This window comes from Ceratotherium simum, chromosome 24 (assembly GCF_057802395.1).
Source record: "Ceratotherium simum simum isolate JZ-2026a chromosome 24, ASM5780239v1, whole genome shotgun sequence".
In the NCBI taxonomy this organism is placed as follows: Eukaryota; Metazoa; Chordata; class Mammalia; order Perissodactyla; family Rhinocerotidae; genus Ceratotherium; species Ceratotherium simum.
Window position 1 is genome coordinate 48,259,814 of NC_141923.1, and position 24,176 is coordinate 48,283,989.

The 24,176-nt window shown below is 37.5% G+C and overlaps 1 protein-coding gene across 9 annotated transcripts in view; it reads left to right on the forward strand.

Annotated features, from left to right (window-relative positions):
• DDHD1 (DDHD domain containing 1) overlaps positions 1-24,176 on the forward strand; it is a 107,070-nt gene that overhangs the window by 61,074 nt on the left and 21,820 nt on the right. For all 9 annotated transcript variants that reach the window (XR_015556194.1, XR_015556195.1, XM_087448515.1 and 6 more), the window contains 4 exons: positions 5,199-5,305; positions 14,725-14,987; positions 16,423-16,498; positions 22,181-22,330. Coding sequence is in view for 7 of the 9 variants with exons in the window: in XM_087448515.1 (XP_087304641.1) it covers positions 5,199-5,305; positions 14,725-14,987; positions 16,423-16,498; positions 22,181-22,330 (596 nt within the window). In the remaining 2 variants the exon portion in view is untranslated. The remainder of the gene's footprint in view (positions 1-5,198; positions 5,306-14,724; positions 14,988-16,422; positions 16,499-22,180; positions 22,331-24,176) is intronic.

The following is a 24,176-nucleotide window of genomic DNA, read 5'->3' on the forward strand; positions in this document are numbered from 1 at the left end:
ATGCTGAGTGAAAGCAGCTAAAGAAAACCACCGCTCTCTATTCTTAACACTTCTGACACCAAATGTTTGGGGGATTTTCCCCACACCAACCAATTCTCCAATTGTTGATGGATACCAAGTGGGTGTCCTATGACTTAATTCTGACACTTAACTGCCGAGAGATGGTACAGACAGGTTAAGAGCTCAGTCTCACAGGACTGCCCTCCACTTCAGATGCCAATCACAAGTCCAAGATTGTCATGTGTACTTCTGACTGACCAGCTGTAAATTGGGGGGGGGGGTCACATGACCCCATCCTGAGGTTCAGTAATTTACTAGAATGACAAAATTCAGGGAAACATTTACGTACATTCACTGGTTTAAAGGCTATTACAAAGGATACAGATGAAGAGCTATATAGGGCAAGTTACGGGGAAGAGGTGTAGAGATTTCATGTCCTCCCCAAGTCCACCACCCTTCCAATACCTCCATGTGTTCACCTACCCAGAAGCTCTCCAAACCCTGTTGTTTAGGGTTTTTATGGAGGTCCCATTACGTAGACATAATTGAATGAATCACTGGCCATTGGTGATTGAGCTCAGTCTCCAGCTCCTCTCCCCTTCCCAGAAGTCAGGGAATGGAGCAGAAAGTTCCACCCTCTGATCACATGATTGGTTCCTCTGGCAACCAGCCGCCATCCTCTAAGAGTCAGCTTATTAGCATAAACTCAAGTATGGTTGAAAGAGGCTTATTATGAATAATAAAATACATTCCTGTGACTCGTGAAATTTCAAGAGTTTTAGGAACCCTGTGCCAGGAACCAGGGACAAAGGCCAAATATCTGTTTCTTATTATATCACAGTATCAGTAATAGCCAATCTCAAAGGTTACATAATTTGTGCTTCCTTTTATGTAACATACTGGAAAAGGCAAAACCATAGGGACAGAGAACAGATTAGTGGTTACCAGAGTTTAGGGAAGGCAGAGGGTTTTAATTCAAAGGGCCAGCATGTGGGAGTTTTTTATGGTGATGGAATAGTTCTGTATCCTGATCGTGGTGGTAGTTATGCAAAACTATATATGCATTAAAACTGAGGTCAATTTTACTGTTTGCAAATTTTAAAATAATGATAAAGGTATTTACCTACTGTAAACATCATTGCACTCACTCGTATTAAAAGGCTAAAAACGTTTCTTTTAAATCAGAAACAAGCTAAAGATGTCCACCTAAAAATATATTCTTATATTTTTATATATTCTTATATATATATTCTTATAACAAATATTCTACCTAAAATCTTAGCCAGTGCAATAAGATAAGAAAAAGAAATAATAGTTTTAAGGAATGGAGAAGATCTGTTTTTGTTTGCTGGTCATATGATTGTCTACACAGAATATACAAAAGAATCTGTAAAAAAATTATTAGAACAAGACAGTTTATCAAGGTTGTGAAATAGAAAATGTATATATAAAAATAATTGCATTTCTATATACCAGCACAATTAGAAATAACATAAAAGATATAAGGTTCCTAGAAGTAAATCTAATATGTATATTTACATTAAAAATGAAAAAACTGTTAAAAGGTATTAAATACAACTTAAATACAAAGATCGACAATTTTCTTAGATTGGGTGATTCGGTATCTTAGATATGTTAATTCTCCCAAAGTGATCCATAATTCATGCAGTTCCAATCAAAATCCCAGTAGAATTTTTCATGAAACTTGACAAGTTTCATGATTCTAAAATTATTATAGAAGAGCAAAGACCCAAAAATAGCCAAGATAACAGAACAAGAGGTTGGAGGTGGGGAGCAAGTTGTGTCCTAGTAGATAGCTGGGCCTACTTTTTAACGTTTGTGATTAAGACAGTTTGTATTGTTGCAAGGATAGGCAAATTGACCAGTGCACCAGTATTAGGAAAAAAGTATTAGAAAGTTTAGAAAAAGTATTGGAAAAGTTTTAGAAAAAAATATAGGAGAGTATCTTAAGACACAAAAACACAACTATTAAAAAATATGGATAGATTTGTTTAGATTAAAGTTAAGAACTTCTGTTTCTCAATAGACATCAAAAAGAGTGAATTAGAAGCCACAGACTGGGGGGAAATGTTGCAACAGAGCAACAGATATAACCACAAAAAGTTTAATATCCAGGATAAAGAATGGGAAACTTAAATGGAGATAGGTAGATAGGTAGATAGATATACACACACATGTATATGTGCACACACACACATATTTTAAATATTTATTTATATAATACGTGTGAAATGTACATCTCACTAGTAATCAAGGAGATGCAAATTAAAACCACAAATATCATTCACACCCATCAGGCAAAAATTTAAGAAAGTGATAATGCCGTGCATTGATGAGGATGTGCAGCAATGAGGATTCTCATTCACTGTTGGCGGGAATGTAAATTGGTATGATCACTTTGGAAGACAGTTGGACATTATCTTGTAAAGTTGAGTGTGCACGTGTCTTATGACACAGGAGTTTCACCCCTAGGTATATATACCCTAAAGAAACTCTTACACATGTGCAGGGGGCATGGAGTGTTATTAGGAGCATAGTTTATATTAGCAAAAAACTAGAAACAACCCAAATGTCTTTCAAAGGAAAATGGATAAATTGTAAGATATGTATAGAGTAGAATACTATACAGCAGGGAAAATGAATGAATTATAGCTATATGCATCAACACTGATGAATCTCAGAAACATATATTGAGAGTGAAACAAACCATGGGCAATAACTCAATTTACATAGTGTTTAGAAACAGGCAAAATGATGGGGCCAGCCCGGTGGCATAGCGGTTAAGTTCGTGTGCTCTGCTTATGTGGCCTGGGGTTCACAGGTTCAGATCCTGGGTACAGACAGACACACCGCTTATCAAGCCATGCTGTGGCGGTGTCCCATGCACAGTAGAGGAAGATGGGCACGGATGTTAGCCCAGGGCCAATCTTCCTCAGCAAAGAGAGGAGGATTGACAACAGATGTTAGCTCAGGGCTAATCTTTCTCACCAAAAAAAAAAAAAAGAGAGACATGGGCCGGCCCCGTGGCTTAGTGGTTAAGTGCGTGCGCTCTGCTGCTGGCGGCCCGGGTTCGGATCCCGGGCGCGCACCGATGCACCACTTCTCCGGCCATGCTGAGGCCGCGTCCCACATGCAGCAACTAGAAGGATGTGAAGCTATGACATACAACTATCTACTGGGGCTTTGGGGGAAAAATCAATAAATAAATAAAAATTATCAAAAAAAAAAAAGACAAAATAAAATCAAATATTTAGGCTCTGACACATAGTAAATGTTATAGAATTGGCTAAAATTATTAATGGACATATAGGAGATCTATAAAGGAAAGCAAGAGGGGGCCGGCCCCGTGGCTTAGTAGTTAAGTGCTCACGCTCCGCTGCTGGTGGCCTGGGTTCGGATCTGGGCATGCACTGACGCACCGCTTGTCTGGCCATGCTGAGGCGGCGTCCCACATACAGCAACTAGAAGGATGTGCAACTGTGACATACAACTATCTACTGCGGCTTTGGGGAGAAAAAGGGGGAAAAAAGTAGGAGGATTGGTGATGTTAGCTCAGGGCCGCTCTTCCTCAGCAAAAAGAGGAGGATTCGCATGGATGTTAGCTCAGGGCTGATCTTCCTCACAAAAAAAAAAAAAAAACAGTGTGATAAACACAAACCTTGTATTGGTGGTTACTTCTGGCAGAGAAGGAGGAGCATGTGATCATTTAGGGATACACAGTCATGTTACTTAACAATGGAGATACATTCTGAGAAATGCATCGTTGGGCGATTTCATTGTCGGGTGAACATCACAGAGTGTACTTACACAAACCTGCATGGTATAGCCTGCTACATACCTAGAGGACACGGTGCTAATCATGTGGGACCGCCATCCTATATGCAGTCCATTGAGCGAAACCTCATTATAAGCGCATGACCGTGCTGTGACTTTCAAAGATACTGGCAGCTAGGTGGTAAGAACGTGTTTTCCTTTTCATAAATTATTCTTTCAGCTCCACATATATATTCAATACCTTCTTTTGCATGTATGTTTATTTCACAGTAAAAACTTATTTTAGAAATGCACTAAAATGACAGCTAAACTTTCTGTACCAGCGTAGTGGTCACACCTTTCACTTTTCCAGTTTAAAAATAGGTGCAGGCTATAAGCATGTTGTGCTACCCATGAAAAGCCACACTGGTCCCTTTACATCTTTGAAACACCTTTAGGTTTTCCTTGAATCGTTGCCTTCCAGTCTTTATTTGATTGTACTAAAGTGGGGAATAAATAAAAATAAAATAATTTAAACCAATGCAGTAAAAAAACTGCAAGGTAAAAGGAATTACACTAGACTAAAAATATAAGCCTTCTGCCCACCTTGTCCTTTCAGATCATGATGTTCATCTAAGTATTGGACTTCTTTGTATTGCTATAAGAAGTGCAAAATTTTCTCTCTCTCTAGTCATTGTATTAAGCATTTAATAGAATAATCTTCCCAAGGTAGAATTTCCATAGGTTAGCTGTAACTCATGGAAGGCTGAACGTATCTGCAATGCAGTTTATGTGACAGTCTTTTTCCAAAGGTAAGTTACAGCAGCTGTATCTTGTTTACTGGAGAGGCCCCTGCTGATGCGCCTCTGTGCATGTTTGTGATTTGACAGCTCTTGACCTTAGTATCTTTGGTTCACTACAGATAGGTCCGTGTAAAGTACAGGGAAACTTTTAATTTGTTGCTGATTTGCCACCAAGTGGCTCTAGGCATTTCACATGGGTATTGCCAGGCCCAAGGGGTGTAGGCTGAAGAAGAAGAGAAAGAAAACAGAAAAGGAGGTACAGAAAGAGTGAGATTGCGTCCCTTGACACTTGTTCCAGGAACAGAGATGGTCTGGTTTTGCTCTGGGTACCTCTGAATGTCATACAAAAGTTAGTACGTACAGAAAATGGTGAGGCTTTATGAATTTGGTGATGGCCTTCATCTTTTAACATTCCTTTTCTTCTCATGTCCCCTTTTGTCTTTTACTTTTTTTGCTTGCAATATTTTTCAGGAAGGGAAGGTTCACTAGATTCAAAGTTAGTCTTGAAGATTTTAGTTAACTTAAAGAGCTGTTATTTCAGGGAATGTAATTTTTTTCACAATTTATTTTTTCTCTAAAACAGAGACCTGTAAGTTTAGTTTTTTTGTTTTTGATTTGTAGACACTGTTGACTCCATTACTCCTGACAAAGTCCGAGGTTTAAGGGATATGCTGAACAGCAGTGCGATGGACATCATGTACTACACTAGCCCACTCTACAGAGATGAAGTAAGTGGCGTGACTCTCTTGTTGCTATTGGGTACTTTTAGGGTGATAACACGTGTCCTGAATTTTAACATTTTATGATCTTTTTTTACAAACGAGAAATTATAGGAATCCATTAATTTATAAATAGCCTATATTCAATAGTGAATTTGATAGTCTTCAAACTGCACGTTGGGACCCTTAATAAAATGGATAATCTTGGAAGTGGGAGATTGGTTAGAAAATAGGTCTTTGAAAAATAACAATTTTGGGCCGGCCCCGTGGCTTAGTAGTTAAGTGCGCGCGCTCCGCTACTGGCGACCCAGGTTCGGATCCTGGGCACGCACCGACCCACCGCTTGTCCGGCCATGCTGAGGCCGCGTCCCACATACAGCAACTGGAAGGATGTGCAGCTATGACATACAACTATCTACTGGGGCTTTGGGGGAAAAAATAAATAAATAAAATTATTTTAAAAAAAAAGAAAAAGAACAGTTTTCATAAATCTGATTATATTTATGATTATTATCTTCACAAAAGAGTTTTAGACATTTAGAAATTTCCTTCAAATTTTTTGTATATAGTAGGCTTGCTTTTATTGCATCATTTCTATAGTGGATTTGTATACAGTAGGCCCCCCTTGTCCTTGGGGTATAGGTTCCAAGACCCCCAAATGGATGCCTGAAACTGCGGATAGTACCGAACCCTGTATATACTATATTTTTTTCTATACATACGTACCTATGATAAAGTTTTATTTCTAAATTAGACACAGTAAGAGATTAACAATAATAACTTAATAAAACAATGATAAGCAATATACTGTAATAAAAGTTACTGTAGATCTCAGCAACCTCAGCATATGATTTTGTTTCTTTTCTTATTAAGTCAAGAACTTTCACATTTTCACTTAAAAGCACTTTACGGCTTCTCTGTGGCATATCTGAATTGCCAGCATCACTACTCTTGGGCTTTGGGGCCATTTATTAAGTAAAGTAAGGGTGACTTGGACATAAGCACTGCACTCCTGTGACAGTTGATCTGATAACTGAGATGCCTACTAAGTGGCTAATGAGCAGGGAGCATACACAGTGTAGATATGCTGGACAAAGGGCTGATTCACCTCCCGGGTGAGACGGCATGAGATTTCGTCATGCTACTCAGAATGGCATGAAATTTAAAACTTATAAATTGTCTGGGCCGGCCCTGTGGCTTGGTGGTTAAGTGCGCGTGCTGCGATGCTGGTGACCCGGGTTTGGATCCCGGGTGCGCATCGAGGCACCGCTTCTCCGTTCATCCTGAGGCCGAGTCCCACATACAGCAACTAGAGGGATGTGCAGCTACGACATACAACTATCCACTGGGGCTTTGGGGGGAAAAAATAAAAAAAAATAAATAAAATCTTTAAAAAAAAAAACTTATAAATTGTTTATTCCTGGAACTTTCTATTTAATATTTTTGGACCACTTGTAACTAAAACTACAGAAAGTGAAGCCGCAGATAAAGGAGGACTACTGTCGTTCTCAAATGGTAATGTTGCTGATGTATCACAAAGTTAACCCTAAAGGAGGTGAGAGGTGGAAGTTTATTCTGAGAGATGAGAGAATCTCTACCAAATGCATTTTGTCACTATTGGTAAGAGAAAAAGAATTGTGTTTCATAGGAATAACTTTGTTAATTACCTAACATGTGTTAACTTGTTTAATCCTCATAAAAACCCTATAAAGTAGATATGGGTTAGTATTCTCATTTGAAAGATGAAGAAACTGGTGCAGGAAGTAATTACCAGCAGAGCCTGCTCTGTGCTGCTCCAAGCCAGTCCACTTCTGATTTTGTTCATTTGGAGTCCTTCCCTGACTTCATTCGGGCTATCCTTTCTTACATATCTACAGAAATGTGTTTGGTTAGTTGTCACAGAAACTTCCTTCTCTTCCAGCGGCCATCCCCTTAAGATTTTTCTCCATTCCTTTTTCTATATCCCCTCATTGCCATATACCATTGCAGTATACCAGAGTCTGCCTTGATCTGATTGACAGCAGTAAAAGAAGCTTCAAGGAGAACTGCTATTCTGGACCTAAGTCTAACCAACAAAAAGGCCTAGTTGGTGAAGTAGAATACTAGTAATTTATATGTTCATAGTCCTTTATAGTGCACAGTGGGCTTTGTTAGTTATGTTCTGAAGGTTAGGAAATGGGACAATAGTCTTACAAGTGAAACCAGTGAGGGGAAGAATGGAAAGAGAATGACTGAGAGCATATTACTATACACACACACACTATGTATACATACCTTACACACACACACACACACACGTGTATATGTGGTTGGTAGTACTCCTAAGAAGGTATCCTGAATGTTCAAGGCTAACATGTGCTGAGGCATGTCCCCCAGAAGTAATGAAAAGGACTTTTTTAAAAGTTTAAGTTGAGGGCCGGCCCCGTGGCTTAGTGGTTAAGTGTGCGTGCTCTGCTACTGGCGGCCCGGGTTCGGATCCGGGCGTGCACCGATGCACCGCTTGTCGGGCCGTGCTGAGGCTGCGTCCCACGTACAGCAACTAGCAGGATGTGCAACTATGACATACAACTATCTACTGGGGCTTTGGGGAAAAAAAGGAGGATTGGCAATAGATGTTAGCTCAGAGCCGGTCTTCCTCAGCAAAAAAAAGAGGCGGATTGGCATGGATGTTAGCTCAGGGCTGATCTTCCTCACAAAAAAATTAAAAAATTAAAAAAAAAAGTTTAAGTTGACATTAATAGCAAGAAAAACTAGAAAGAGGCAAGTGTCAGACTCAAAGTCTGGCTATTAGCTAGTGATGACTGAGAAAGTGGTCACTTGCTATTTTGTTCTTCTATCTTCAAAGATAATTTTCCTCAGAATGGAATTGAATAAAACAGATATTCAGTAGAAAGAAGGAACTGATAGCTAAGATAAATGAAATGGAAAGAGAACACCCAGTGTTTTAAATGAGTTCCTTTTTTGATCCAGTTGAATTTCATGGAAAAGCACTGAGAACTTGTGACCGAGATTCATCAGTAATCTTTAGCAGTGTTTCCCAAACATCCCTAATTAGAACAGTCACTTTGGGTGCTCACTAAAAATGCAGGCAAAAAAAGAACCATGTGGGGGGCATTGGACCATGTGGGGGGCATTGGAATTGAGGGTATTAATGTGAATTTATGATTTTAAAAATATGTGCTTGTGTATAGATATTATCTGTATATTTAAATGTATATATGTATAACCATGCATATATTTACTACCTACGTCCACTGAAAGGGCCAAGAAACAAAGACACACCAATCTAATGAGCACACGTGGCACACAGATCTGCCTCGAGTACTCTTATTTTCCACTAAGAAGAACTAGAGTTCTTTGCAACAGTGGCTGGTGCAGGGCTAGGGCAGGATAGGTGCAAGTCAGAGCTGAAGCGACTAGTCATGACAGAAAGTAGAAAAGCACTCAGAAGAATGATGGGGCAGGGCACAAGGACACGGGAGTCAGATTAAAGAAGCAGATCCCACTGGCCAAATCTGGAACAATTTGAGCATCAAAATAATTAAGTAATTATTATTACTTAATGAACTATTAGTAGTTTATTATTTATTATCAAAATGCTCAACAATTTGAGCATCAAAATAAGTAATTATAATTACTTAACAAATACATTATTTAATATGTAATTAAAAGGATAATGTAATAAGCAATTCTGAATCATTGAAAAGTTAAAAGTCCGTATCGATGATAAATACATAAACAAAAGAGGGAGAAGGGAGGTCCTTTGCTTAGAGTAGGTGGCGAAGGCTTACTGGTAAACACGGAGGGAATGCTGGCACTGGAAAGGCCTCTTTTTGCAGTTGTCATGGTAGGATCAGGTGAGAGAGGACTGGGCAAGTATCACTGGATGCTAAATTGAGGGCAGAATTTTGATGAGGAATAGGATATTTGCATGGTCTTAAAGTGTATCCTTACAGACTGTTTATTAGTTAAATGAGAAAAGGTATACAGTGAAGAAATCAGGAGATGTGTTACTGAGGGACACCCAGAGAAGGACACCACCTCATTTATGCAGTATTTCAATCATGAGGAAACATCAGACAGACACAAAATGAGGGAGTTCCAATAAAAAAGTAGGAATGGGACTGTGTTCTTTTAAAATATGAATATCATAAAAGACAAAGAATGGCTGTGGAAAATGTTCCAGATTAAAGGAGGCTGAAGAGACATGACAGCTCAATACAGCGTCTCATCCCAGGCTGTGTCCTGTGCTGGATGGAGAGAACACTACAAAGGATGTGTTAGAGCAACTGACAAAGTTAAAATGTGGATGGTAGATTAGATTAGATGAAATATTATATCAAAGTAAATTTATGAAGTTAGCTACACTGTGATTATGGAAGAGAATATTCCTAGTCTTAGGAAATATACACTGGAGTATTTAGGGGTAAAGGACCATAAATTACGTAACATGTAATATCTCCTCAGATGGTTCACACGAAAGTTGTCTGTCTGTTAGAGTAACAGAACAAATGATAAAGCAAATAGGATAAAATGCTAACAATTTTGGGTAACAAGTAATGGATGATCTTTGTACTATGTCTGTTTTGCAACGTTTTATAAATTTGGAATTATTTCCAAATAAAAAGTTAAGAAAAGGAAACTAAGGAAAAGAGTTTCCCAGGTCTCTTCCCTGGAGATTCCAATTCAGTGGGTCTGAGGTAGAGACTGTGAATTTGTGTTTTTAACAGTTCCCTAGGTGATACCATCCGAGAAGCTTGGGAAGCATTGCTTAAGGCATTTGAAGAACAAAGGAAAAACTTAGTGCAAAGTGTGCAAGAATTAGTCTTATTTTTTAAAAAAGAAATCTGATTCTGTAAATCAAAGTCCATTTAGCACAAGGTTGGTGTTAGGCAATGTTCTAGAATAAATAGTTTTTGAACAGTATATATTTCCTCAGAGAAGTGGTGATAGATAACAGGCAGCAGGGGTCCTTTAGGATTAACTCATGCCTGGTGAATGAACCTTGTTTGGTTTATTCGATAGGCATAAAAAAGAGCCTTTTTTTCCTTTCCTTTTAGTCTTTGGAGTCAAAGAGATGCAGATTCAAAACCTACCACTTCGGGCGTGGGCCTACACCACTCCTCTGTCAGTGCCTATGCTCTGGCGGCAGCTCACATACAAAAAGGGGAAGATTGGCAACAGATGTTAGCTCAGGGCGAATCTTCCTCAGCAAAAAAAAAACCTACCACTTAACTAGCTATGTGACCTTACATCAAATGTCTTACTTTCTCAGCTTCCTCACTTATAAAATGGACATAAAATATCTATCTGATAAAAGTTGTCCTGAGGATTAAAGATAGAATGTATGTAAAGTTCCCAGTACAGTTCCTCATCCTTAGATTCTCAAGTTGTGATTAGGTATTTTCCATTTTTTTTTATACCATTTTTAAGAAAAAAAGCAATAGACTTACTCTGTTAATTCTAGAAAGTAAAATAAGGATCAATGAAGAGAAAATGTGGAAAGGAACATGTTTGTTTACTAGTGAAGAACTTTGTGGTAACTAAAACTGCCTTAAAAAATAGAAGTGTTACAAGGAAAAAAATTTGTAAATAATGTGAGGTGATGGATTTTAACTTACTGTAATAATCATTTCACAATATACATGTACATGAAATCACTATGTTGTGTACCTGAAACTTATACAGTGTTATATGTCAATTACATCTCAATAAAACTGGAAAAAATAATCAAAACAGTAAAAGTGTGACCACTTTAGAATGGCATGACGGCTGAGGTAGATGCTGGGCAACTCAATCAGGGTTGCACTGAAGACACTCCTCCCTTCACAGCAGTTTCAACTAGATCATCTGAGGGCCCTTTTCCCTCGGGATTGTGAGATGCTCATGGGAGGACCCTCATTAGGATTGTGCCGATAGTCACTGAAAAGCCATGGTTAGGGAAAAAGTTTTGTATATCAATCAGTACTTACGTCACATTTTCTCAGGACCAGTTTAAAAAGAGAAACTAATTCCAGACTATGAAGACATCATCACAGAGCCTTTGGCCCTTACTTTAACCGTAAATAAAGTAACATGGGGCCGGCTCCGTGGCTTAGCGGTTAAGTGCGCGCGCTCTGATGCTGGCGGCCCGGGTTCGGATCCCGGGCGCGCCCCGAGGCACCACTTCTCCGTCCAACGCGAGGCTGAGTCCCACGTACAGCAACTAGAAGGATGTGAACCTATGGCATACAACTATCTACTGGGGCTTTGGGGGGAAAAAAATGAATAAATAAAATCTTTAAAAAAAAAAAAAAAAAAAAGTAACATGGAAAATCCAGAGGGAATTGTACGTCTGGTGTACATCTGAACTCTCTTTTGAGTTTCTTTTTAAAATGAAGAATTATAAAGAGAATTGTCATGGCCACATCTTGCCATTGTTATTTGAAAACTGTTCAATTGATATATATAACTAAAACTCTAAATTACTTTTTCTCGGGCCGGCCCTGTGGCTTGGTGGTTAAGTGCGCGCGCTGCAATGCTGGTGGCCCGGGTTCGGATCCCGGGTGCGCATCGAGGCACCACTTCTCCGTCCATCCTGAGGCCGAGTCCCACATGCAGCAGCTAGAAGGATGTGCAGCTATGACATACAACTATCTACTGGGGCTTTGGGGGGGAAAAATTAAATAAATAAAATCTTTAAAAAAAAATTAAAAAAATAAATTACTTTTTCTCATTAAAATTTCCTGAAGCAGGAAGAAGGACAAAGGACTAATTATATTCTTCAGCTGTATTTTGTGTGTTTGTATTCTCTCTTAAAACTGCTTGGTTTCTTTTCCTTTTGGGTTGATTTTCTTCATAAATTTTAACTTCTGAGTAGCGGTTATGAGAATTAGAAACTCTTCTAAGCTTTTGAAAAGCCATCCAATGCCTACTGTGCAGGAGGTTAGCTGACTTGATTAGATAATATTGTAGGGCTAATAAAATTATGATTATTTTTGTATATCATTAATCTTGGTTCAGATATCCCAAGTGAACATACATGGTCACAAAGGATTCTAGCTAGGAGAATATAATTGGATCAGAGGAAAAGGTGGGGGTGGAGGGAACCCTAATTAGAATAGACTTGGATACAACATAGAGGTGGATTTCTCCTTTTCCTGCTGAGTGTGTGATTTATAAAAGCATTTAGAGGTGCTGCAAAGTTGTTTTAAAGGTTGGCTTTCAAAATCATAATGTGTTGGCCACAAATGTCTCTGTATATGTAAGCTATAGGCAGAGATTCTAAATGCTGCCATATCTAGATATGTTCTAATAAGGAAACACAGAGACCATTTCTATTCAAGTATGTGATTATTAAAACAGATGAAAGCACCAGCTCTTCAGAAACCATCCATTCTGTGTTTCCTTCCGTGGTGAAATATTTTAATGTCATCGGTATTTTCTCTGTCTTGGATATTTACCCTTGTTTTGGTATCCATATATGATTGCTGGACTGAGGAGGTATTGGGTATAGTGACAGGTGCTTTGAGTTCTTTTAATAGGTTAATCACTGGTAGAGATACTGGTGCATCTTTTCCTTTATTTTTTAATTTTTAAATTTTAATTTGAGGGGTTGGTATTTAAAAAACAAAAAGATTGGGTACCTTTGCCAGAGTACTTAAGTATTTATCTTTTAGTGTTTCTAGATTTACATGGTATAAGTCTTAAAATCAAGGCCTTCAAATGTAAAAACTATCAACAAATGTTACTTTTAAAGGAATTTATTTTATCTAAACATTAGCTTTTTCTACACGTCCCTTAATGTAGATTGTAAATCACGAAAATTATAAAATTTTAAGGGTTAGTTGATACTCTTATCAAAATCAAGATCAAAGCATTACATTATAGCTCCCTTTAAACAGAGCATGTAATTTCATATCACACTGCCTACTCCTTAAACTATATTGACTATAATTACCTACAACCCATGTCTTAGAAGGTTTTTATGTACATTTACCACTAAAGCAGTAGTTCCTAAGATGTGGTGGTCCCCAGAACTGCCAAATCAGAAACTCTGGGGTGGAACCTAGCAATCTGTGTTTAACAAGCTCTCCATGTGATTCTGATGCACATTGAAAGCTGGAGAACCATTACACTAAAGCGTGGAATTCTTTTGTTTTTCCTGGGGAAAAAAATGAAATGTCAAATTAAAGTAAAACTGTTGCATTCCTCCCTAGAGAAAAGGCAGCTTATCATCCTTCCACATGCTACCAGCTTGTCTTTCCTTCTCTTCCTTCATTGGCTGAATATATTTTATTAGACCCAGTACATGGTTAGAGTGGCTTTAACCAGACCTCAGCATGGCATGACATCACATGAGATGTCAGCAGTCAGAGGGAACACGAGGCCTTCATTCCTGCCCCTGCTAACCCTGCCAAGCATGAGTGCTCAAGTGATTTTCAGTTTATATCAGCGGGTAGAGAATGTTCAGTAAAATCTGGTGGAGGCTAGTTGTCTCCTGAGACAAAATAACAGGATTGAAAATGGAAGCAACAACATAACTAGTGTTTATATGTTAGAGTAAGAGCTGGCATATTAAGTACTGAAATGAGATATTGAATATCAAGCAGGAAATTTATAATCAAATAGTAGTAAGCAATGATAGATAGAGGAGAGACTGCCTTAAAACTCAGGTTGGGGCCCAGTATGAGTTTGAGTAAGAAAAGAATCTTATTCTTCTGACTATATGGAATATTTTACTAATATTTGTTAAAGCTAAATTTCAAAGCAGTTTTACAAAGAAAAATGACTAACATACTTCCCACATTATTAACCTCTAAACCTTACAAAGCCCTGCTTTCCAGCCATATAAAACTTTTTACTCAACTCTCTATTGCCAACTTAATGGGAATTTTGGAATACCAAGTAGAGCAACAATAGCTTTTTCTTCAGTCATACGATGGCCTTTCATTACATTACTCATATCTAAATGCAGAATATAATAATACATATAATATGGTAGTACACCTGTTATCACAGACTCAGATATTCTTTTTCTAAAATTTTACTACAGCTTAAAAACTACAAGATAGAAAAATTTAGAATTACATGTGTATAAGTTGCAGTGAAGAAGAAATTTCCAGGCGCTCTTTGAAAATTTTATTGGAACCTACATAGAACTTTTTTTTTTTAGTCTGTGGAACTGCTGGCTCATATAGTTGGTTTAAGGACTATGAAAGGGTCTATGTGGGTAATATTTGCTTTTATTCTTAGTGATGATGTGGATTATAATATCATGTATACCTTACTTCATTTTCTGCAAGGTTTTGAAGCACCTGAGTTAATTTTAATAACCTAGGGATATTTGGCCAGGATTGTGTTTTTCTTTCTCAATGTATTTGAGTTTGGAAATAAAGTTTTTAGCAGTCAGTGATTACTCTAATATGATGTTTTCTTATTTCAAACAGCTAGTTAAAGGCCTTCAGCAAGAGCTGAATCGATTATATTCCCTTTTCTGTTCTCGGAATCCAGACTTTGAAGAAAAAGGGGGTAAGGTCTCAATAGTGTCCCATTCCTTGGGATGTGTGATCACTTACGACATAATGACTGGCTGGAATCCAGTTCGCCTCTATGAACAGTTGCTGCAGAAGGAAGAAGAGTTGCCTGATGAACGATGGATGAGCTACGAAGAGCGACATCTCCTTGATGAACTCTATATAACAAAACGACGGTAAAACACCCTAGTCTCTTAAGAGAATTTAAAATGACTGCATGGAATTACTGGACTTCTTAGGAGAAAACTTTAAGATTTTCATGATAAAGAAAAAATACATTGTTCGGGATACAAAGATTATTAGATAACATGCCTAGTCAAGCTAGAGACTATTAATTTTCACACTAATTACATGTGTTTTCCTACAGCATGAAATAAATTGTCTTGTCATCTTCCTCTTTTCCCTTCTGTCTTGTCTTCACAATTTATTTAGAGTGAAATGTAAAATTTATTCCAGGCTGAGTCACTGCATAAAATCCTTATTGAAAATGTTTGCCAGTGTGTAGTCCTTTGTAGTTTTACTAATCTTAGAGATGGGCTTTTACCTTTCTGATTATTCTGAAAATCATTTAAAGCCCTTTTTTCCTTGACAAATATATTTTTGACAGATTTTATAATTATCTGATCACTTGTGGCCTTCCTGATATTATCTTTTAATTCTTTGCTACATTCCTATCTTCATGTGTAGTTACATACTCTATCTTCTTTGTCCTCTTAGTGACCATCCAATCGATTCTAACAGAACATGAAGAGTTAGCATTTTGCTAACTAAGATTTTGAGAGTTAGCATTATATAAAAACAACCAATTTAGTTGACTAAAATTTTTACTCAGGAAGCCTAGGATTTATTTTGGTGTTATAGAATTTGTCTAACAATTTCATTTAGAACCTTATTAAGTGCAATAGGCTAGATACATAAATTCTATAGTGTCAAAATAATTGATAGTTTTGAAAGAAAATACGTTGGCAAGCCTTAGAGCAGCATTTTAGATATAAAATCCAGTAAAAAAATTTTTTAACAGGTTTATAAAATGAACTGCACCTATTTTTTTTTAACTTAGCTTCCTTGTTGATTAAATGTAAGTAAATACAGAACATTGTAATGGGAAAAAATTGAAATAACCCAAGTGTTCATCGGCAGAGAAGGTTAAATAAACTGTGGTTCATCCCTATGGTGGACAATTACACAGCTGTTATAGAGACTGAAGTAGATCAAGAGGCAATGAAATGAAAAGATCTCTAAGATTCATTGTGTAGAAAAAAGGACACAGAACTATATATGGTATAAACATCATGTTGATGATAAACATTTGATTTTTAAAGGTGTATATATGCTTGTATTTGCCTCATATTTTACTAAAGGATCCCCCCAAAAAGCTATTAAGAGCAGGTATTATGAAGAGTAGGGGTGCTTTTACTAATCATTTCATAAACTTTTATAGATTTTTCTGTGCTACAGCAGGTGCATTTATTAAATACTGTCCATAGGGATTAATTTGAGGGATTAGATAATGGGGCATCCTTTTCTTCTTTATACTTTAGTGAACTAGTGAGCATCTAGTATTTATGGGATTGTGAATATGAATGTGTACATAACCTCACTGCTTCCTAGGCTGAGAGAAATAGAAGAACGGCTCTGTGGACTGAAGGCATCATCTGTGACACAAATGCCTGCCTTAAAGTTTAAGGTGAGGAGAGACAGATGAGATTTTCATTATTCATCTCAGTTTTTTCTCAAACATCGTTTGAAGCATGACATTAGGATTCAAATGAAATCTTAATTATTGTTCTTTCAAATGAATATTTATTGAACACCTACTCTGTGTTGGACACTGCTGGTTTCTGGGTTCTACAAAGTGAAGAATGGTCAAGATGGGTCCCCGGCCCTCAGGATATGTAACAGTGTCATTGGTGCTGTTAGCAGTATGCAGAATGATACATGCATGAGAGGAGTTTTAATTTTGCCTGGGAAGGTTTACAAAGGAATGACATTTGTACTTGATCTCACTAAGTTGGATATTGCCAAGTGGAGGAAAGGAGACTGCTATTCTGCATAAAAGAAACAGCATCAACAAAGGCGTGAAGGGTATAACTACACCATACCTCCGAGAAACACCAGAAAACCTGAGTAGTGGGAAGAGAAAAATAGAGACAGATCTGGGAAATACTTAGTATTTAGAATTAACAGACTTAGTGACCAACTAGTTGTGGGTGGTAAGAAAAATCAGTGTAAGTATATCAGTGACGGTTCCAGGGATGGAAAGCGGGCATCTCCATCAGTGAGAGGTGTGTGACAGAAGCGCAAGAGACCGTGCACGTGGTGAGTGGAGCAGGACGAGCAAGCCAGGAATGTACAGAACTCAGAGCAAGGGGGCCGTGGGAGAGCAAGAGCTGGAAATAAAGAACTCGTATTTGCTAGAGGCAGTGGAAGCTTCTCAGGGTTTTTGAGCATCAGAATGGAGCCGTCAAAAGCAGTGGTTTAGAAGGAAGTGGCAGAAAGATGTCAACATTGACCTGGCTGTTGGAAAGAACACAGCCTATAGCTGAATAACAAATAATTTGTTTGCAGTGTTAAATGAAGTATAGCATAAGTTTCCTAATATTCATTTCTTATTGAATATATGCCCATGTCTAGTGTGCTATATTATAAATCTTGAAATCTGTTTCTTTATCACAGGAACTTAACATACAGGTTAAGTTGTGGAATGATGCAGAACTTTTTTTTAAACAGTTAAGAATTTTCTTGTTGAATCTATCTCCATGACTTATAAAGTTTTTTTTTTTAACCTATACATTTAAAAACCTTAACGTAAAGTTGTAATATACATTTGAAAACCATAAGAGCATATAGTCTTTGGGGTCATCCCCACCTGGAATTTGAGTTACATCTCTACCACCATTATTATATATAATCGGTGTTCAATATGTAGAATTGGTTTGGTAGAAAAAGTAAACTCTTCTATTCCATATCTTGAGTTTTTTACTGGAGAGTTGAGTATGATCCACTAAGTGTATTAGGATCTCCAAATTCAATATCACATTACTAGAACTTATGCACCATAATTGTGTATCCTTATAATACATAGTCATATGTAGTCTAATAATATGATTTTTAATTTTTTTAATTGTATTTAATTACTCATCGAGAAAAAATATAGAAATATGAAATTTAAAAAGGATTATCTCATGAATTGGCGAATTAATATTTAGGACTCCAGAGTTCTAAAAGAAATAGAAGTTTTTCTTGGCTTGTTAACCAGCAGATGGATTTACTTTTAGAATACAGGTGTTAGATTTGTTACAGGTGACTGTTGAACTTAAAAAAAAAAAGAAAAAAAACATTGACAGACGTTGGTCTGGAGAGTGGGAAACTTTGGTTCTCGTCATGAGGCTTTGCCACTGACTAGTCATGTAACGTTAGCCAAATCATTTAACATCTCTGAATTTATCTGTTTTTTCTTTTTTGAGGAAGATTGGCCCTGAGCTAACATCTGTTGCCAATCTTCCCCCCTTTTTTTTTCTTCCCAAAGCTCTCAGTACATAGTTGTATATCCTAGTTGTAGGTCCTTCTAGTTCTTCTATGTGGGACGCCGCTTCAGCGTGGCCTGATGAGCGGTGAGTAGGTCCACGCCCAGGATCCCAACCTGCGAACCCCGGGCTCCCGAAGCAGAACTGGCGAACTTAACCACTGCACCACCAGGCCAGCCCCTGAATTTATCTGTTTATTTGTCTCTGGACAAGGAGATTAGACTAAATATCTAAAGCTATTTTTCACCTTCAAAATTCTTTAATGGATGTAGATATCACTAAAGTAGTGATTATTCTTATCTGAGAGAGAATAACTCCTTTATGTGTTTGTCTGTCAGACTATAGACCAGTCATAAACAAAGAAAGAAAAGTTGTTAACTCCATGGATTTAACAAACATTTATGAAGTGCCTGACCGATGCATAAAGCATTTTACTAGGGTGTACGTGTGTGTTATGTCTGTATGTACGTGTACGTCAAGCCAAAAGGATTTACATAGCTTTCTCTTCTGTCTTAGCTATTTCTTGTATCTTTCTCTATACTTTATTCTTTCGCTTTACAGAAAAAGAAATGACCTTAATCAGAAATCAGTGTTTTCATCTGTCACTATTATTTCACATGCTTTTTTCTTATATTTAATTTTCCTTAATACAAGTTAATTTTCTTCAGCCTTCAAACATTTTGAAGTTACCCAGTCCTTCAAAAAAAAAAAGTTTCTCAAACTTTCTTTAACATAAAAGTACCATTTCAAAATGCTTATTCATTCATACATATTTTTTAATTTGGAAAAAGAACAATCACTCCAGTGGTCTTGTGGGGAAGGGATTAAAGGTGTTTTAATTGGAGGCAGGAACACTGTTACAGTGTAGTGCAGAGGAGCGGTGATGAGGTGGAGTGTTAGGATCTGTTGGAGCGGTGTCTCAGATGCTGGGGTGAGAAGGAAGGAGGGATTCGAGATGTCTCACTCATCAAGATGTGGAACATATGAGAGAGGGAGGGTGGGTTTAGGAGAGAGAGGTGTTACGTTCTGTATACAGTCCAGTGCTTTTGACACCCTGTTTTCCTGGAAGCCATCTCCTCTCTTGGCCTCCATGATACTGCTGTATCCTGGTTTCCTTTCTCCTTTCACTCTCCCTTTTGTAGTTTTGCCTCCCTCACCTGCTAATCCAATGTAGACATTCCTCATAGTTCTATCTAAATCCCTTTTTAATTCTATGCACTTACTAGGCAATCTTACCCATTCTCTTGATTTTACACAACACTTCTATGATGGTGACACACAGACTTGGATGATGACATATCCAATTCTATATCTCTTGCCCTAAATTTTCAGCTACCTGTTAGATATGTTACAGATACCTTAAACTTACTATCAACAAGAACGGGATTTACTTAGAGTTTCTGTTAACAATTAATGGAGCCACTGTCCCCCCTGTCAGCTAGAACCAAATCTTGTGAGTTGCCTCTGACTCACTCCTCATCCCCATCTCCATTCAATCAGGTTGATTCCACCCTATCCTCTCATATTTGGATTTCTGAATAGAACAGTTTGTCCTGCCCAGGTTCAAATTATCTTTTGCCTAAACTCTTTCAGTAGTTTCCTAACTTCTCTCTGAGCCACCAGCCTCTCAATTTTCAGCTTCATCCACAAGCTACTACCAGGTTTACTAGCCTCCTAAAACATGGGTCGAATCCTGTTCTCCTTCACTACCTATAAATTAAGTCCAGCTTGCATAGTCAAGCAGTCAAAGTTCTGTACATTCTCATTTCAAACTATATTTTCCCCACACCCAATTTTTCAGCCATATCAGACTACTAGTATTTTCTAAATTAAGCCAGGTTCTTTTTTTTTTTTTTTTTTTAACTTTTTGTTTATTGCAGTAACATTGGTTTATAACATTGTAAAAATTTCAGGTGTACATCATTGTACTTCTATTTCTGCATGGACTACATCATGTTCACCACCAAAATACTAATTACAACCCATCACCACACACATGTACCGAATTATCCCTTTCCCCCTCCTCCCTCCCCACTTCCCCTCTGGTAACCACCAATCCAATCTCTGTCCCTATGTATTTGTTTATTGTTGTTATTATCTACTACTTAATGAAGGAAATCATACGGTATTTGACCTTCTTCCTCTGACTTATTTCACTTTGCATTATACCCTCAATGTCCATCCATGTTGTCACAAATGGCTGGATTTCATCGTTTCTTATGGCTGAGTAGTATTCCATTGTGTATATATACCACAGCTTCTTTATCCATTCGTCCCTTGATGGGCACTTAGGTTGCTTCCAAGTCTTGGCTATCGTGAATAAGGCTGCAATGAACACAGGGGTGCATGTACCTTTGCAAATTGGTGTTTTCAAGTTCTTTGGATAAATACCCAACAGTGGAATAGCTGGATCATATGGTAGTTCTATCCTTGATTTTTTGAGGAATCTCCATACTGTTTTCCATAGTGGCTGCACCAGTTTGCACTCCCACCAGCAGTGTATGAGAGTTCCCTTCTCTCCACATCCTCTCCAACACATGTTGTTTCCTGTCTTGTTAATCATAGCCATTCTGATGGGCGTGAGGTGATATCTCATTGTAGTTTTGATTTGCATTTCCCTGATAATTAGTGATTTTGAACATCTTTTCATGTGTCTGTTGGCCATCTGTATATCTTCTTTGGAGAAATGTCTATTCAGGTCTTTTGCCCATTTTTTAATTGGGTTGGTAGTTTTTTTGTTGTTGAGATGCATGAGTTCTTTATATATTTTGGAGATTAAGCCCTTATCAGATGTATGGTTTGCAAATATCTTCTCCCAATTGTTAGGTTGTCTTTTCGTTTTGTTGATGGTTTCCTTTGCTGTGCAGAAGCTTTTTAGTTTGATGTAGTCCCATTTGTTTATTTTTTCTATTGTTTCTCTTGCCCGGTCAGATGTGGTGTTTGAAAAGATGTTGCTAAGACTGATGTCGAAGAGCGTACTGCCTATGTTTTCTTCTAGAACTTTCACAGTTTCAGGTCTTACATTCAAGTCTTTAATCCATTTTGAGTTAATTTTTGTGTATGGTGTAAGATAATTCTTTTGCATGTCGCTGTCCAGTTTTAGTACATGCTTTAGTACATGTGGTTCTATCAGTCTGGAATGTCCTTCTTTTCAGCCCCAGTGTTCCAACCCCAACCCTGGAAATCCTTTTCATCTTTTATGGTCAGTGCAAATGCTTCCTCCTTTGTAAAGCCCTGAGAGTTGGAATTGATTGTTCCTTTCTCTGCTCTCTTTCCTCTATTATGGACGTACTTTATCCTGCCGCCCACAGGGTTGTGAACTGAATGCAGGAGCTCTGCCTTACTGGTCTTTATGTCCTTAGCAGCACCTCGAGTACTGCTTCACACAAAACAGTAGCTTAGGGAGGGAGGGGGCGAAAGGGCTGACAGGGCGCGTGTGTGCAGTGATGGGTGGTAATTAGTCTTTGGATGGTGAACTACACAGAAATCAAAATATGATATGCATCTGAAATTTATATAATGTTATAAACCAATGCTACTTTAATAAAAAGAATTTAATTTAAAAAACAGTAGCTTAATAAATATGTGATTAGTGTATAGAAACACACCGTGAAATGCTCTTCCTTCTTATCCTCCTCTTGTCGTTCTTCGTTTTCTATTAAAGATAATGAAGTTGCTCCTGGAAATAGATTGTTTAGAATAATTAATGGTTGGCATATAGTTAACAAATAATACAGATACCATCTAGGCAAAGCTCATTTAAAAAGACATACATTTGAACCCAAATTCTGTTGAAAAACGCTTCACATGTTTTAAAATTTAGGGTGACTTTGTCATTTTAGGTTGAGAATTTCTTCTGCATGGGATCCCCACTGGCAGTTTTTTTGGCCTTGCGTGGCATCCGCCCAGGAAACACTGGAAGTCAAGATCATATTTTACCCAGAGAGATTTGTAACCGGCTACTAAATATTTTTCATCCAACAGATCCAGTGGTGAGTTGCAAATATAGACATTTTTCTCTCAATACTAAATTGTTCCTGAAAGAATCCATAAGAAATCTTGCAAGGTACCACTGAATTAATGAGAAAGAATTCATTTATCTGATTATAGTTCCATAGGTTCATATTTTTAAAACTTGTGTTTTGGTTAATTTAGGGCTCAGGAAATAAAATACCTTAGAGTTGATCTGGTTATATTGTAACTTATAGTATAAGAGTATAATGTAAAAATAGGATCTCTGGACAATTAATACAAGGGACAGGAGTCATCTGGACTTTCAAACCTTAACCAATTGTAATACTAATAACCTAGCAACCATAAATTTTTTTGTGTGTGTGAGGAAGACCAGCCCTGAGCTAACATCCATGCTAATCTTCCTCTTTTTGCTGAGGAAGACTGGCTCTGAGCTAACATCTATTGCCAATCCCCCTCCTTTTTTTTCCCCAAAGCCCCAGTAGATAGTTGTATGTCATAGCTGCACATCCTTCTAGTTGCTGTATGTGGGACGCAGCCTCAGCATGGCCGGACAAGCGGTGCGTTGGTGTGCACCCGGGTTCCGAACCCCGGGCCACCAGCAGCGGAGCGCGCATACTTAACCGCTAAGCCATGGGGCCAGCCCAAGCAACCATAAATTTTTAAAATCCCACTTTAAATACTTTTTTCTCTAAAGCATGCTACATTGTTGAAATGTGTTTGATAGATCCTCATAGAAATGAAAATATGTAAATATTATGTATTACACATGAAAAAGTGGAAGAGTTTAGTTTAGCCTGGTGGAATTATAAAATTTTGGATTTTTACATTCTTTGTTATGTTTGTACTGTAAATAATTTTTTTTAATGTGAACACTCCAAGGATCTTGCATCTAGATAAGCAGTTTAATGCCAAGTGTGATTTTTAGATGAGAAAGACGCTTCCTTAAATTCTTTTGGGGACGAGGCTAGATACAACTAAATTTAAAACAAACTACTCCATATAGCATTCCTTCTCTGAAAAATAGCTTTATAGAATTGTGTAAAGTTTTTTAAAAGATCTTTAGCTAGTAGCAAATAAATATAACATTGACTAAACACTAGACTTTTAGGAAATTTCCCATATGTTAAAGAATCAAAACTGCTATATTTAAGAAATAAATTTCAGTGAGCTGGAATCTAATATTGGATTCGAATGCAGACTGCACATCTTGGCCAAGTCACTTCTGGGACCTGTTGCTTGTCTATATGATGAAGATGATATTTTACCTCATAGGGTTGTTAGGATTAAATAAAGCAGATGGGAGAATACCCAGCTAGACGTTAAGTATTTCATTAATATACATTCAATTTACTCATTCTGTTATGACTTGAGTTCATAGGTGAACTCTGAGCTTTCAGTGTATACCCTGTCCTTTGTATAATCTTAACTTTATGTTATAAAGGAGGGTTCCAAACTCATTTTATTATTATAAGTTATTTTTATTATTCATTTTATAGTTTTTCTGTGATTTTTTTTTTGTAAGTAATGCTTTTTTAATAGTTTATGTCAGAAGTGTGCTAGGCAGTTTTTACAAACATTATCTGTTCTTCCCAGCATCTTTGTGAGGTAGGAAGTGTTATCTCGTTTCTATAGCTCGGGAAACTGAGGCTCTGAGACCTTGTGACTCGGTGAGTGTCATACAGTTAATCAGTAACAGAGGCCAGAATATGAACTCAGGGAATTCTGACGCCAAGGCCATTGCCTTTTCTGCCATATCATCCCTGCTTCACATTAGGCAAATGGTCTTATATCGCATCTAATTTGTGTTACTATACTAAGTTATTTGAAAATAGAGTTTAGTAAGAGCTCCTAAAAATTAAAAAT